Source organism: Portunus trituberculatus, chromosome 43 (genome assembly GCF_017591435.1).
Source record: "Portunus trituberculatus isolate SZX2019 chromosome 43, ASM1759143v1, whole genome shotgun sequence".
Lineage (NCBI taxonomy): Eukaryota > Metazoa > Arthropoda > Malacostraca > Decapoda > Portunidae > Portunus > Portunus trituberculatus.
This window is the reverse complement of record NC_059297.1, coordinates 5,446,671-5,461,670: the sequence shown is the minus strand read 5'-3', so window position 1 is coordinate 5,461,670 and position 15,000 is coordinate 5,446,671. Positions and strand designations below refer to the sequence as shown.

General features: G+C 40.7%; 1 protein-coding gene across 4 annotated transcripts in view; it reads right to left on the bottom strand.

Moving 5' to 3' along the window:
- LOC123517962 overlaps positions 1-15,000 on the bottom strand; it is a 47,187-nt gene that overhangs the window by 11,929 nt on the left and 20,258 nt on the right. For all 4 annotated transcript variants that reach the window (XM_045278461.1, XM_045278462.1, XM_045278459.1 and 1 more), the window contains one exon: positions 8,261-8,295. In XM_045278461.1, coding sequence (XP_045134396.1) covers positions 8,261-8,295 — 35 coding nt within the window. The remainder of the gene's footprint in view (positions 1-8,260; positions 8,296-15,000) is intronic.

Sequence of the window (15,000 nt, the reverse complement as noted above, 5' to 3'; positions counted from 1 at the left end):
AGTCGTGGAAAACAAAAAAAAAAGGAAAAAAGAAAAAAAAGTAAAGAGGCAAGGTATTGATGGTCCTAATTAGAGGAAACGCGGGAGTCATTAGGTTTTCCAGACTAATAGAAACCTGATGCCTGCACGAGTATTATGAAAAGAACGCTCTCTCTCTCTCTCTCTCTCTCTCTCTCTCTCTCTCTCTCTCTCTCTCTCTCTCTCTCTTTTCTTTTTGGTTTTCTTTTCTTTCCTTTCCTTTCCTTTTCTTTCCTCTTTCTCTCTCTCTCTCTCTCTCTCTCTCTCTCTCTCTCTCTCTCTCTCTCTCTCTCAACCCGATGAAGTCATACAAATAGGACACGACAAGACGAAGAAGAGAGAGAGAGAGAGAGAGAGAGAGAGAGAGAGAGAGAGAGAGAGAGAGAGAGAGAGAGAGAGAGAGAGAGTGTGAGAGTGAGTGATAGCGAACTCAGATTTGGCGACGAATCTTAATGGGTATCGATGAATTCGGATCCTAAGCGGCGATGAAACCGGATTGTGCAGGTAATTTGAGAGGGGAAGGGAGTTAGTTCTCTCTCTTTTATTTATTTTTTTTTTCAAGTTTTTATTTTTCTATTTTTTTTTTCTACCGTCATAGTTTTCATGCGACTGAGCTTTCCTGACCTCACTCCGCCCTCTCTCTCTCTCTCTCTCTCTCTCTCTCTCTCTCTCTCTCTCTCTCTTCTCGCTTCAAAATAAAAATTGTTAGTCTTGAATTTTCGAAACTGTTTGGTGAGAGCGAGAGAGCGAGGGAGCGAGAGAGTGAGAGAGTGAGAGAGCGAGAGAGAGTGAGTAAGTATGTGAGTGAGGATAAAGATAAACAGGAAAGGTATCTCTATTTCAGCCTTTTCAGTTCATCTATTTAATTTTACTTTTGGGAACTGTGGAAAAAGGCTCAGAAAGGATGAGAGAGAGAGAGAGAGAGAGAGAGAGAGAGAGAGAGAGAGAGAGAGAGAGAGAAATAACTCGTTCCATTGAATTTCAGGAGTCGTCGACCGAGTATTAGATAAAGGCAGCCAAAAGGAAAAAGGAAAGATAAGAAATAAGATGACAGTTACTGCAAAAAACACACACACAGCTGCAGTGATTCTTAGCTACCACCACCACCACCACCACCACCACCACTACCATCGTCTCGACACGCTGTTATCTCGACTACCTTTACCAGACTGTTGTGGAAGTTACGGGGGTGGTTTTCAAAGGCGTTTTTTTTTCTTTACGATTCTAGTGATGGTTTAACGAAGGCTCTGTATCATGGCCAGGGAATAGCACTGATGAAAACCTGGGTACTTGTTTTGGTGTCCTTTGAAAACAGTCCACGGAAATGTTAAGACTAAAAAGAAACATAGGAGGCGAAAAGAGGCAGATTAAATAGAAAATAGACGTAGGACAGGCCCGAAGTAGATATAATAATTCAAAAAGAGAATATAAGACACCTAATTCCAAATGGGAGAGTTGGAAAACAGACATTATAGATCCGAAACGAAGGTACGAAAGGCTGAAACGGAAGTACTAGAGCCCATACGAATATAAGAGAGCCGGAAAGGTAATATATTAGCTCAAAACGAATGTGAGAGAGACAAACGCAGATGTATGAACTCAAAACATTTCAAAATAGACTCCCTATTACTTCCTCTCCTAAAGGCAAGTTTGTAAATGTGGTGTTATATGAAAAGTATTGCTATCCTTTTATTTTACCCTATAGGTGATTTATTTATACGGATACTATTATAATATCTATCGCTTATAACACTTCGCAATTATCTCCTCGTCATGTTGAGAAAATTGATAGACGAAACTTTCCCTGCATTAGTGTCATTAATTGAACATAAAGGCTATTCTGGAGGGACAATATTTGCTCACCTTTCACCTTCTACTGCTTCCTTTCTCCAGGCAAATGTTAGCGTCCCTCCAAGGTTTGTTTAGGTGCTCAGTTGACACATCGGCGGCTCCTCCTTCACGCTGAGCAAACTTCTGACGAGACTCGGACATTTGGTGGTCACGTATTTTATAGAAAGCTTTTGTTCTCCGGTAAGGACTATTTTCAAAGGCTGCTAAGGAGATTAATCGAGTTCTCATTAATGATGCAAATTCCTTGTTGAATTATCGATAAAACCCTGAAAGCACACTTGAGGACCCCAATAATGTCTACTAAAGCTGATGAGAAGTGGTGAGATAAGACGACCAGACGCTTGAGAATGTTCAGAATGCAGTCTCAGGGCGATGGTGAGGATGACAAGACACAAACTCCGCTGCTGTGCTTGTTAGAAATTGTAAAATGTAACACTTCACCACTGCAGGAAGCTCTTGGAATGATTACTTATATACTTGCACGTGTTTGTTGGTTCTCCAGTGATTGCCACCATCTCATACATATTGTACTGAACATCCATCTATTTTCCCAACAAACTCTTTTTAGTAGAATACCCTCGGAATTTATTAGAACGCTCCTGGAATGGACTATATGCTCGTACGTGTTCGCTGGCTGGTTCCGCTTGAGTCTGGCAGCGTGTGGGAGGCGAGGACCCGTCAATCCCTTGAGTGCCACTAAGGCTTCTCTTCAAGCTTGATAAAAGTGGTCTGGTGAAAGTTTAGAGGGTAATTTTTTAAAAGGCATCACTGACGCCCAAAAGAATAACCGACTATTTCAACGTTTTTCGTGCCTGGAGTTGCATGCGTATTTATGTTTTTATTTTCCCCTTGTTACTGTGAACGTTTTTTTCTTTTTTTAATGAACATTTTCCCTTAGTCTCTCTCACACAAAAAAGAATATATAAATAACGTTATTCATATACAAGCTGTCACATTGACATTAGTATTCAAAAGATTAACCCCTTCAATACTGGGACACATTTTTACCTTGAGATTTGTGTACGATTAGACCACTTTATTGATATTAAGGAAGGGTCTATGGAGGTCAGACGATTAATGGCCAGAATCTTCGCTATTTTAATCCCCTACATGAGTTTCTGAAGCTGTATAAAATCGCCAAATAGCAAACAGAATGAATATGGAAATGGTACTGAAGAGATTAATAATAAACATCTGGACTGACACTTGAATATCATAATGAAGACCAAAGACTAGATATTCTATTTGTATTCCACTGTCAAGACGCAGCGACTTAATTATTTCCCAGAGAGAGAGAGAGAGAGAGAGAGAGAGAGAGAGAGAGAGAGAGAGAGAGAGAGAGAGAGAGAAGGAGAACACAAGCGGCCGTCCAAGATGAGAGAGAGGAAATCAGAAGGACCGCGGTGACGTCTTATACTGGCATGGGAAGTGTGCCGGTGGAAGTGTTGCGAGGCGGGGCGAGGAGTTATACAAGACTCCTTTAGTGCTAGCGTTGGCAGTCACAGAAAGGCGTCCGAGCAAAGCGAGTTAGTATGGTTAGGTTTGTGAAGGAGCGGCAGTAAAGATGAGAAACGAAGTCGTAGGGTGAGTGAGTGAGTGCGTGAGTGAGAGTGGAGATATAATTAAAGTTGTAGTGAATTTGAGTGAGTGCACGAATGTTGATGGAAAGTGAAGCTGGAGTGCATGACAATAAAGGACTGAGTAAGTTAATGAGTGAGTCAATGAAACTAAAGATGGAGAGTAAAATTGCTATGAATATTCAAGTTTCAAGGAAAAATGAAGATTAATAATGGGTAAAATTTAGATTACAGCGAACCGAATGAGAGAGAGAGAGAGAGAGAGAGAGAGAGAGAGAGAGAGAGAGAGAGAGAGAGAGAGAGAGAGAGAGAGAGAGAGAGAGAGAGAAACCCAGCCTACACAATACCTATTCCACCAGGCTAAAGCGTCAGGGAGAGAGACGAGTAAAAAGATAAGTCTAAAAGCGACGGTCAGTGGTTGGTGAGGCTGAAGCGTGAGACGGGATCTTTACCTGCGTCACGTACTCGTATACCAGTGTTGGGAGGCAGGCAGCAGCACTACGCTATTCCAGGGGATCTCTTAATGCTCTTAACTGATCACATGGATGGCTCTTAGATGACAAGAATACCACGTCGCAGAGTGCTTTTACCTACAGTGTACTAAATGCTCTTTTCTCTCACTACGAATGTTTTCTATATATAAGGATGCAGAAATGACAAGCCAGGTTTTCAAGTTTCTCCACTGTGCATAATATGGAACCCCTGTTAATCTGTCAATAGTACCATATAAAAACGCTCTTAAAATCCCGTGTCACTTCAATTAGAGCCCCTTGAATGTAGCAGAGGTGAAGGCAGAAGTGTCTCTCAGTACGGTCTATTGGGGTCTGAAGGCTGCATCATCGTACAGTGGCAACCCAGCAGTTTCCAAGCGTGCATGTGACACACTATAGGAATATTCATTACAGTTGACAATATATACAGACAGCCTTTATCATTTCACTAGAGAGAGAGAGAGAGAGAGAGAGAGAGAGAGAGAGAGAGAGAGAGAGAGAGAGAGAGAGAGAGAGAGAGAGAGAGAGAGAGAGAGAGAGAGAGAGAGAGAGAGAGAGAGAGAGAGAGAGAGAGAGAGAGAGAGAGAGAGAGAGAGAGAGAGAGAGAGAGAGAGAGAGAGAGAGAGAGAGAGAGAGAGAGAGAGAAACCGATGAAAACTAGAGACGGAGAACCGGGAGAAAGGAGGAGGGAGATGCGAGTGTGTGGTGCTCACGTGAGAAACGAGGCTCAAAACAAAAGACGAACGATGAGACGCCTCGCTAAGAAATGGAACACTAACACTGATGAAGGAATGAAAAGATGTTGGATAATGATGTGCAGGGTGAAAGATAGGAAGGAGGGTACGGATAGAAACTGATACACTGATGCGAGATTATTATGCAGATATTGATGGCAAATCGATAAATTAATTGATTAATAGGTAGATATATAATTAGATAAATAGATATGCAGATCGATAGACAGACATATAAATAGATAGATAGATAAATAGGTGAGTAAAGATACATAAATGGAGAGAGAGAGAGAGAGAGAGAGAGAGAGAGAGAGAGAGAGAGAGAGAGAGAGAGAGAGAGAGAGAGAGAGAGAGAGAGAGAGAGAGAGAGAGAGAGAGACTAAAAAACCCGATATCTGATTCGTCTACATACAATACAAAAAAATCAAACTTTTGCCCTTTTTTAATTTCATTCATTACTTCTAGATTTTCAGAAAAAAAAATGCTGTAAATAAAGAAAGTCAGTAAATAAATAAACTAGTAAATAGATGAAGTGAGTAGATAACTAAATAAACTAATAGAAAGATGAAGTGAGTAAATAAATAAACAAACTAATAAATAAATCAATAAATATTTCCCAATAATAATAATCTATATCTTTTATCTCTTTCCATTCTATTTAAAGAGAATTTAAAGAGAGAAAACAAGGTAGCTAAGGTAAAATGGAGGAAAAAAGATAAAAATGGCTGAATTATTTTAAAACGAGTATAGTGTCCTACTTTGAACACCAAGGCAGGTCAAGTTAAAAGGAGGAAAAAAGATAAAAATGGCTGAATTATTTTAAAACGAGTATAGTGTCCTACTTTGAACGCCAAGACAGGTGAAGTTAATAGGAGGAAAAAAGATAAAAATGGCTGAATTATTTTAAAACGAGTATAGTGTCCTACTTTGAACGCCAAGACAGGTCAAATTAAAAGGAGGAAAAAAGATAAAAATGGCTGAATTATTTTAAAACGAGTATAGTGTCCTACTTTGAACGCCAAAACAGGTCAAGTTAATAGGAGGAAAAAGATGAAAATGGCTGAATGTATTTTAAAAGAGCATCGTGGTCCTTCTACTTTGAACGCCAAGTAATTGAACAAATCTCAACGGACTATTTTCATGACGTGCAAAAAGTATAGAAGACAAAAATATAGACCCAAGTAATCATTAGAATATCATTAAATTTTCTCCGTGTTTTGACATTTCTTGAAAAAACAAAAACAAAAAACCGAGAGTCAAATTTGAAGTCACGCCCGGGACGACTTTAGGCCTGTATTCTGAAACGCTTTGCCCTCCCACCATCACTGCTTTCCAAAGGCTCCAGTTGAAGATACTCGTGTTTTTAAGAGTATTTTTTATGGTTCCGGTGATGAATTGGCAAGATTTCTAGTTTACTAAAAGGAAAAACTGTCTTGAAAACCTTGCTAGTCGTTTCTGTGGCCTTGGAAAAATGTGTTGAGAGGGGAAGGCGATAATGGATACTGGCGCATATCCTTCGCTGTGACACTTTACTCTCCCACCACCACTACTCTCCAAAGGCTCCAGTTGAAGATACTCGTGTTTTTAAGAGTATTTTCATCATTCTGGCGATAGATTGGCACGATTTCTAGTTTACTGAAAGGAGAAACTGTCTTGAAAACCTGCTAGTTGTTTCTGTGGCCTTGGAAAAGTGTGGTGGGAAAGGAAGGCGTAAATGAGTACAAGCGTATATTCTTCGCTGTGACGTCACTACCTACCCGGCTGACTCACTCCTTGATTTCTTATATTTACCGGTGTTTAATATCAGTGCTTCGTGTGTGACTATTCCTGTGTTTGTTCTCTCAACCCCCTCAATACCATAACGCGTTGCCATATTCCTTCTGGGTACTATTTAGTGATTTTATACTGCTTCAGAAACTTATGTGGGGGATTAAGACAGTGAAGATTGTGGGCATTAATCTTCAGACTTCAATGCACCTTTCCTAATGTCAATAAAATGGTCTAGTCACACATAAATCTCTAGGTAAAAATGTGTCCAATTATTGAATGGGTTAAAGATGGAGTGTGCGATGTCTCTGCTTTTGATGAAATTTTTTTTTTTTTTTTTAGTTTTAGGGACTAGTGATTGTAAACCTTGTGGCGACCAGTATCAAGACATTTGCTCCCTAATTTTGGGTAACGCTTTTCTTTCTTTCTTCTAGAGAACTAGCACCCAAGTGGGCCTTTTTTTTATATATATATGGTGCCCTTGGCTGGCCCTCTCTCCTACATAAAAGAAAAAAAAAACATGTAAGACCACTCGGTAGCAAAAAAAAATAATATGCTTGTGAGTCAAAGTAAAATACAACCAAAGGAAGTATTTCTCAGCAATGACTTCAGAGTATATACATTCTTGTAATTAGCTCCTTCAGTACTGAGACACAATCTTATCTTGAGATTTGTTTACTACTAGACCATCTTATTGACATCAGGAAGAGTCTATGGAGGTCAGAAGATTAATGGCCACAGTTTTCACTATTTTCATTCCCCTACATAAGTTTCAGAAGCTGTATAAAATCACCAAATTGTAAGCAGAATGAATATGGTACTCAAGCGGTTAAGACAGAAGAAAGAAATGCAAAATAAGAGGACGAAAATATATGTTTCCGTACAGACAGAGGTAACTTTTAACAACAACATCTGAACAAGTTAAAGAATGACTAACGAAAAACACACACATTTTACAGAACAGGTTAACAATGTAATGTATGAGTGACTTTTGTATGTTTAAGATTAACTGGTGTGGAGGAGGAGGCGAAGAGAAACAAAGGTGTAGGGAGGTCCCTTGAAGAAACATCAGCAAAACTAGTCGGGAATAAACTCACCTCCCAACACTCGTATTTCTCTTCACCTCCTCCAACTTGTCTGAATATCTGAACGTTAACTGGTGTGTTTGTCTGTCTACCTTTGCATCTTAAGAGCCTTTATTTAGCAAGCTATCTCTCCATATACGTATTAGTTTGAGTTATTTGTCTATGCATCAAACTGTCCATCTATGAATGTATCTTGTTTTTTGTATATATGCAAGAGAGAAAACCAGCTAAGGGCAACAAAAGACTTAAAAAAAGAGATCCGCTTCAAATGCCAGTTCCCTTAAAGACTGACATAGAATTAGCCATAAGTCAGGGACAAATGTCTATCTGTACGTCTGTCTATGTATCTATCTACCTATCTGTTCATCCAGCTATCCATTCCGCCATCTATCTATCTAATAAATTATTTTCATTATAGTCGCATGTATCAAACAATTTATCTCTGTATTTGTCTGTCTAATTATTAATGCATCTATTCGTTTGTGAGTCTAGCCATCCACTAATCTATACATTTACTTACCCATCTATTCATCTATCTATAAACAAATTCACCAACCTAACTACACACCCATCCATTCATTTATCTATCTATCTATCTAAAAAAAAAAAAATCTATCCAATTACCTTTTTAAATACAGTACCTATCAATCTATTCATCCATCTATCTATCCACTATCTATCTATCTATCTACCTATTTGTCTCACCACTCATCCCTCAACGCACGCGGGGAACTCACCTGGCGGACAAACGGGAGGCTCTGCTCGGCTCCGTCTGTAGGGGAAAGGAAGGAAGAATGTGTGAGTGATCTGCTCTGGTTCAAATACCGAAGAGATTAAAGGGCTTTTGGAGGGAGTAGCGGTAGTTGTTGAGATGGTGGTGGTGGTGGTGGTGGTGGTGGTGGTAGTAGTAGTAGTAGTAGTAGTAGTAGTAGTAGTAGTAGTAGTAGTAGTAGTAGTAGTAGTGGGGGGAAGAGGAGGAGGAGGAGGAGGAGGAGGAGGAGGAGGAGGAGGAGGAGGAGGAGGAGGAGGAGGAGGAGGAGGAGGAGGAGATTAGGAGGAGAAGAAGAAGAAGAAGAAGAAGAAGAAGAAGAAGAAGAAGAAGAAGAAGAAGAAGAAGAAGAAGAAGAAGAAGAAGAATAATAATAATAATAATAATAATAATAATAATAATAATGATAATAATAATAATAATAATAATAATAATAATAATAATAATAATAATAATAATAATAATAACGATGATGATGATGAAGAAGAAAACAAGACGAAAAGAAGAGGAAAGAAAGAAGAAATCAACAACAACAACAACAACAACAACAACAACAACAACAACAACAACAACAACAACAACAGAAAAAAAAAATCAAAGTATAAATTAGTGAAGAAGGAGGAAGAGGAGAAAAAGAAGACAAAAAATAGGAGATGGAAGAGGAGGAGGAGGAGGAGGAGGAGGAGGAGGAAATTGTATAAAAATAGTCGTAAAAACAATTTAGGTTGATTGAAGTATTTTTATCCCGCCTCAGGTGAATGTGTGTGTGTGTGTGTGTGTGTGTGTGTGTGTGTGTGTGTGTGTGTGTGTGTGTGTGTGTGTGTGTGTGTGTGTGTGTGTGTGTGTGTGTGTGTGTGTGTGTGTGTGTGTGTGTGTGTGTGTGTGTGTGTGTGTGTGTGTGACCTTCCTCTCCTGCTTTCCATTTTCAGTAACTTGCATAATTTCTCCAATAACACTTTCTGTCTGTCTGTGTGTCTGTCTGTCTTTCTGTCTGTCTGTCTGTCTGTCTGTCTGTCTGTCTGTCTGTTTGTCTGTTCTGTCTGTCTCTGTCTCTCTCTCTCTCTCTCTCTCTCTCTCTCTCTCTCTCTCTCTCTCTCTCTCTCTCTCTCTCTCTCTCTCTCTCTCTCTCTCTCTCTCTCTCTCTGTGTCTCCAAACACTACAGAAATCTAGCTTTTGTGAACTTTGAGAGAAAAGAAAAGAGAGAGAGTGGGAGAAAGCTGCAAGAAAGAAATACATGAAATAAATAAATAAATAAGTAAATAAACAAATAAAGATAAGAAAAAAATAACACACACACACACACACACACACACACACACACACACACACACACACACACACACACACACACACACACACAATAGAAAATGGAACAGTGCCTGTGGAGTGGAAAAGAGCTGAGGTGGTTCCCATATATAAGAGCGGAAGGAAGGAAGAACCTTTAAATTACAGACCGGTATCACTAACTAGTGTAATATGCAAGATGTGTGAAAAAGTAATAAAGAAGCAATGGATTGAGTTTCTTGAAGACAACAAATTATTATCAAATAGCCAATTTGGTTTTAGAAAAGGTCGGTCATGTGTAACAAATTTATTGAGTTTCTACTCTAGAATAGTTGATAAAGTACAAGAGAGAGAGAGGGATGGATTGACTGTATTTATTTAGATTTAAAAAAGGCGTTTGATAAAGTGCCACATGAAAGATTACTATGGAAGTTAGAGGAGAAGGGTGGCTTAAAAGGAAGCACATTGAGATGGATGAAAAATTACTTGAGGGGGAGAGAAATAAGGACGATAGTTAAAGATATGAAGTCCAAGTGGAGAACAGTAGACAGCGGAGTGCCACAGGGGTCAGTATTGGCGCCAATACTTTTTCTCATATATAAATGACATGCCAGAGGGAGTGAACAGCTACATAAATCTGTTTGCGGACGATGCGAAACTGTGCAGAGTCATTAAACAAAAAGAGGATTGTGAAATACTACAGGAAGACTTAAACAAGATCTGGAAATGGAGTAAAAATGGGAGATGGAATTCAATGTGGACAAAAGCCATGTCATGGAAATGGGAAAAAGTGAAAGACGACCAGTGGGAATCTATAAGATGGGAGATGGAGTAGAACTAGAAAAAGTAAAAAAGGAAAAGGACTTGGGAGTGACAATGGAAGAAAACAATCAACCGGTAAGCCATATTGATAGAATTTTCAGAGAGACGTATAATTTGCTAAGGAATATTGGATTAGCATTTCACTATATGGACAAAGAAATGATGAAGAAATTGATAAGTACTAAAATAAGACCTAGATTGGAATATGCAGGAGTTGTGTGGACCCCCATAAAAGAAACACATAAGGAAATTGGAGAGACTACAAAAATGGCTACAAGAATGGTTCCAGAATTTAAAGGGATGACATATGAGGAGAGACTAAAAGCTATGGATCTACCAACCCTGGAACAGAGAGAGAGAGAGGGATCTGATACAAGTTTATAAATTGATTAACGGAATGAATCAAGTGGATAATGAGAAACTAATCCTGAGAGAAGAATATGACATTATAAGCACAAGATCGCATAGTAAGAAACTGAGGAAGGAAGATGTCTGAGAGATGTTAAAAAATTTAGTTTCCCGCAAAGATGTGTTGAGACTTGGAAGAGTTTGAGCGAGGAAGTGGTGTTAGCAAAGAGTGTACATAGTTTTAAAGAAAAATTGGATAAGTGTAGATATGGAGACGGGGCCACACGAGCATAAAGCCCAGGCCCTGTAAAACTACAACTAGGTAAATACAACTTAAATACACACACACACACACACACACACACACACACACACACACACACACACACACACACACACACACACACAATTCTTAAAGTAACATAGAGAACTAATAGAGAGAGAAGGAAACGAGGGGGGAGGGTGAGAGATAGAGAGGGATGGAAGGAGATAAGTAGGGAAGGAGGAAGGAGGGAAGGAGGGAGGGAGGGAAGACAGGCAATGGAGGACGGAAGGAGGAAAGACTATGATTGGGAAGGGACGTAAGACTCAGGAGACACAGGGAGGAGGCGTAGCCTTTCTCTATAGGAAAGAAAGTGGACTGAAAGTAGAGGAGCTTGGTGTGGGAACGTGTGAGGGCAGTGAGGATGTGATGGCAGTGAGAGTGGAGTGCACAGATGGTCAGGGCAGAGTGGAGAAAATGGTTCTGGTGGTGGTGTGCATGACTGTCATGGGTGAAAGAGCTGAGAGGGAGAACAGGAGGAAGTATGACATACTGAAGAGAGTGCTGGTGATGGGTGATATGAATGCACATGTAGGAATTCTGGGAGAACGTGTGAACAGGAATGGTGGGATGCTTGGGGATTTTGTGGATGAAATGGAGTTAGAGAATCTGAATGTAACTTTGGCTGAGGGACGTGTGACTTGGACTGCAAGGGAGCAGGAGTCAGCGATAGACTATGTGTTGGTGAATGGAAGAATGCGTGAAATTGTGTCACACATGTGGATAGATGAGGATGGTATGGTGGATATTGTGTCTGATCACAATATGCTGGTTGTGGAGTGCCTGTTGCATGGTAGGAAAGAAGTGAAAGTGGCGAGTAAGAAGAGAAAGTGGAGACTGAGAGATGTAGGGTGGGAAAACTTCCAGGTGGACCTGAGTGCAAGAAGCTGGGATGATGGAGGTGTGCATGATGTGGAGCACCTGAATGAGAGACTGGTAGAGGATGCGCGGAGTGCTGCAGAGAGCAAGATAGGGTATGTGAGAGTAGGAAGAAGAAAGAAAGTACGTAAACCATGGTGGAATGATGAAATCAAGAGGGGCTAAAAAGGAGCGAAAGAGAAGGAGTAGACAATGTAGGTGGCTGAGGAAAACGAGGCATGAAAGTGATGAGGCAGAGAATGAGTACCAGAATGCATGGGAAATGTATGTGAAGCAGCAGAGAATGAAAAAGGGAATGATAGTGAAGGCCAAAGTAAAGTGTGAAAGGAGTGCAATTGAATCTTTAAGAGAGACAGGCATGGAAGGTGGCCGTGAATGGTACAAGTTTTTGAGAGGTGAGAATATGGCAGACAGTGTTGGAGTGGAGAGTTTGAAGGTGAATGGTGAAGTTGTAACAGAGAAGGAAGGAATGAGAGAGGCAATCAGACAGTTCTGGGAAGAAGTGGGTGGTGTAGGTGAGGTGTTTGGTGCGAGAGAAGGATGTGTGAAATTGGAGAGAAAGAATGCAGATGAACTGGATGAGAGGATCAGCAGGGAGGAGGTTGAGAAATGTGTGAAAAGGCAGAAGAATGGGAAGGCAGCAGGGCCGGATAAAATATCATATGAGCTGTATAAGAATGGAGGTGATGTTGTGATTGACAGGATGACTGAGCTTTTTAACCAGGTGTGGGAGGAGGAGAGAGTGCCAAAATTGTGGAATGAGTGCAGGGTGACTCTGCTGCATAAGGGCGGATACAAGAGTAAGAATGAGTTGAAAAATTACAGGCCGATCGCGTTCATTGCGGTGTTGAATGCCAGATTGTGTAAGTGGATTGAAAGAGCTGGAGTATTAGGTGAAGAGCAGAATGGCTTCCGTGCAGGCAGGAGAGCTGAGGATAACATGTTTGTGGTGAATGAATTGATTGAGAAAAAAAAAAAGAGGAATGGAGGTAAATTGTATTTGGGTTTCCTGGATATAGAGAAAGCTTATGATAGGGTGAATAGAGAAATGCTAGGTAGAGTCCTAGAAAAGATTGGGTTGAGTGCCAAGATAGTCAACATAGTGCGTAGCATGTATGTTGATACCAGAGCCAAGTACAGTTTAGGAGATATAGAAACAGACTGGGTGAGGAGTGAGAGAGGAGTTAGGCAAGGATGTATTTTGTCACCAACCCTTTTCAGCCTGTACACAGAGGAGTTAGCAGCCAGAATGAGAAGGATGAATGCAGGAGTGAGTGTGGGGAATGATAAGATAGGTGTGCTTCTTTATGCAGATGACGTAGTGGTTATGAGTGAGTCAGCAGAGGAGCTGCAAAGTCTGCTGGATGTGGTTGATGGGTATGGAAGAGATTTTGGAGTTAGGTTTAGTAGTGAGAAGAGTAAGGTGATGATTGTGAATAGGTCGGAGGATGAATGTAATGCAGCATGGAGGTTGGGAGAGAATGAGTTGAAGCAGGCACAAGAATACAAGTACTTAGGGATGTGGATGAGTCCGAATGGGTGTGAAAAGTCAAAGAATGAAAAAATAAGCTTGGTGAACCAGTGGGTGGGCCGTTTAGGAAGCGCGGCAAGGATGAGAGCAAGTAAGTATGACGTGCTGAGAGAAGTGTGGAAGAGTGTGGCTGTCCCCAGTATAATGTATGGTATGGATGTGATTGCATGGAACGAGAGTGAAATTGACAAGTTAGAAGTGGGGCAGTGTAGAGTAGCTAGGCTGGCACTGAATGCACCGAGGTACACGGCAGTAGAAGCCTTAAGAGGGGATATGGGATGGAGCTCTTTTAGGGAAAGACTTATAAAAGCGACACTTAGGTACAAGATTAGGCTTGAGAGAATGGATGATGCAAGAATAGCAAGGAAGGTGTATCTGTGGAGTGAAAGTGGAAGCAAATGGAGGAAAAGGTGTATGAGAATGACAGAGAGGAATGGTCTACAGGTTGGGTGGGCAGTGAGAATGGCTGGGGTGAATCAGAATGAGCTGGAATGGGTCGTGACAAGAGGAGGCAGAGTGAGAACAGAATGGGATGCGAGGAAGTGGAAGAGTGAGATAGACAGAGATGTGAAGAGTATGGGACTGAATGAATGGAGGAATGGGATGGAACGAAAGACTACTCTGGAATGATACAAGGTGAAAGAGGCCCCGATGTATGAGAGGTGGTATGATGGAAGCCTGGGTGGTGATCTTCTCTTCAGAGCTAGGGCACAGTGTATGAATGTGAATGCAAGGAGTTACAGGTGGTCTGAGTCCCGCAGCAAAGTGTGCCAGATGTGTGACTCGGGAGAGGACGAGACGGTGGAGCATGTGATGCTGGAGTGTGTGAAGTATGCCAGAGACAGGTCAGGTAAAAATAGGTATGGCTCTCATCAGCCCAAAAAATTCCCACGCAGGAGTTAAAACATCAAGTAATCAAGTGAATGCGTTGAAAAATATATCGAAAAAAAATGAAAAAAAGTAAATAAACCAATGAATTAAATAAAACAGATAAAGAATAGGTTACTTAGCCAAAAAGATATATGTATCAAATTTCATCTGTGTGTGTGTGTGTGTGTGTGTGTGTGTGTGTGTGTGTGTGTGTGTGTGTGTGTGTGTGTGTGTGTGTGTGTGTGTGTGTGTGTGTGTGTGTGTGTGTGTGTGTGTGTGTGTGTGTGTGTGTGTGTGTGTGTGTGTGTGTGTGTGATGAAATTCACTGGGGAAAAAGAATATATAATAAAAAGTTAAATTAATAACAGTTTTCCTTCAAGCTGAATTCCAGTCAATTAAAGAACCAGGATTCATTCGCTTCATCAACAACAAATTGGCTCTCTCTCTCTCTCTCTCTCTCTCTCTCTCTCTCTCTCTCTCATCAACTATTTAGAGATATTATTAGCAACTTCACTCATCATTTGCAAAGATAATGAGGTAGAGGAGGAGGAGGAGGAGGAGGAGGAAGTGAAAGAGAAGTCATTGATATCTTTTCCAATGGCAACTTTCTTATGATTGTTGAAGCTATGGAGTCTCTCTCTCTCTCTCTCT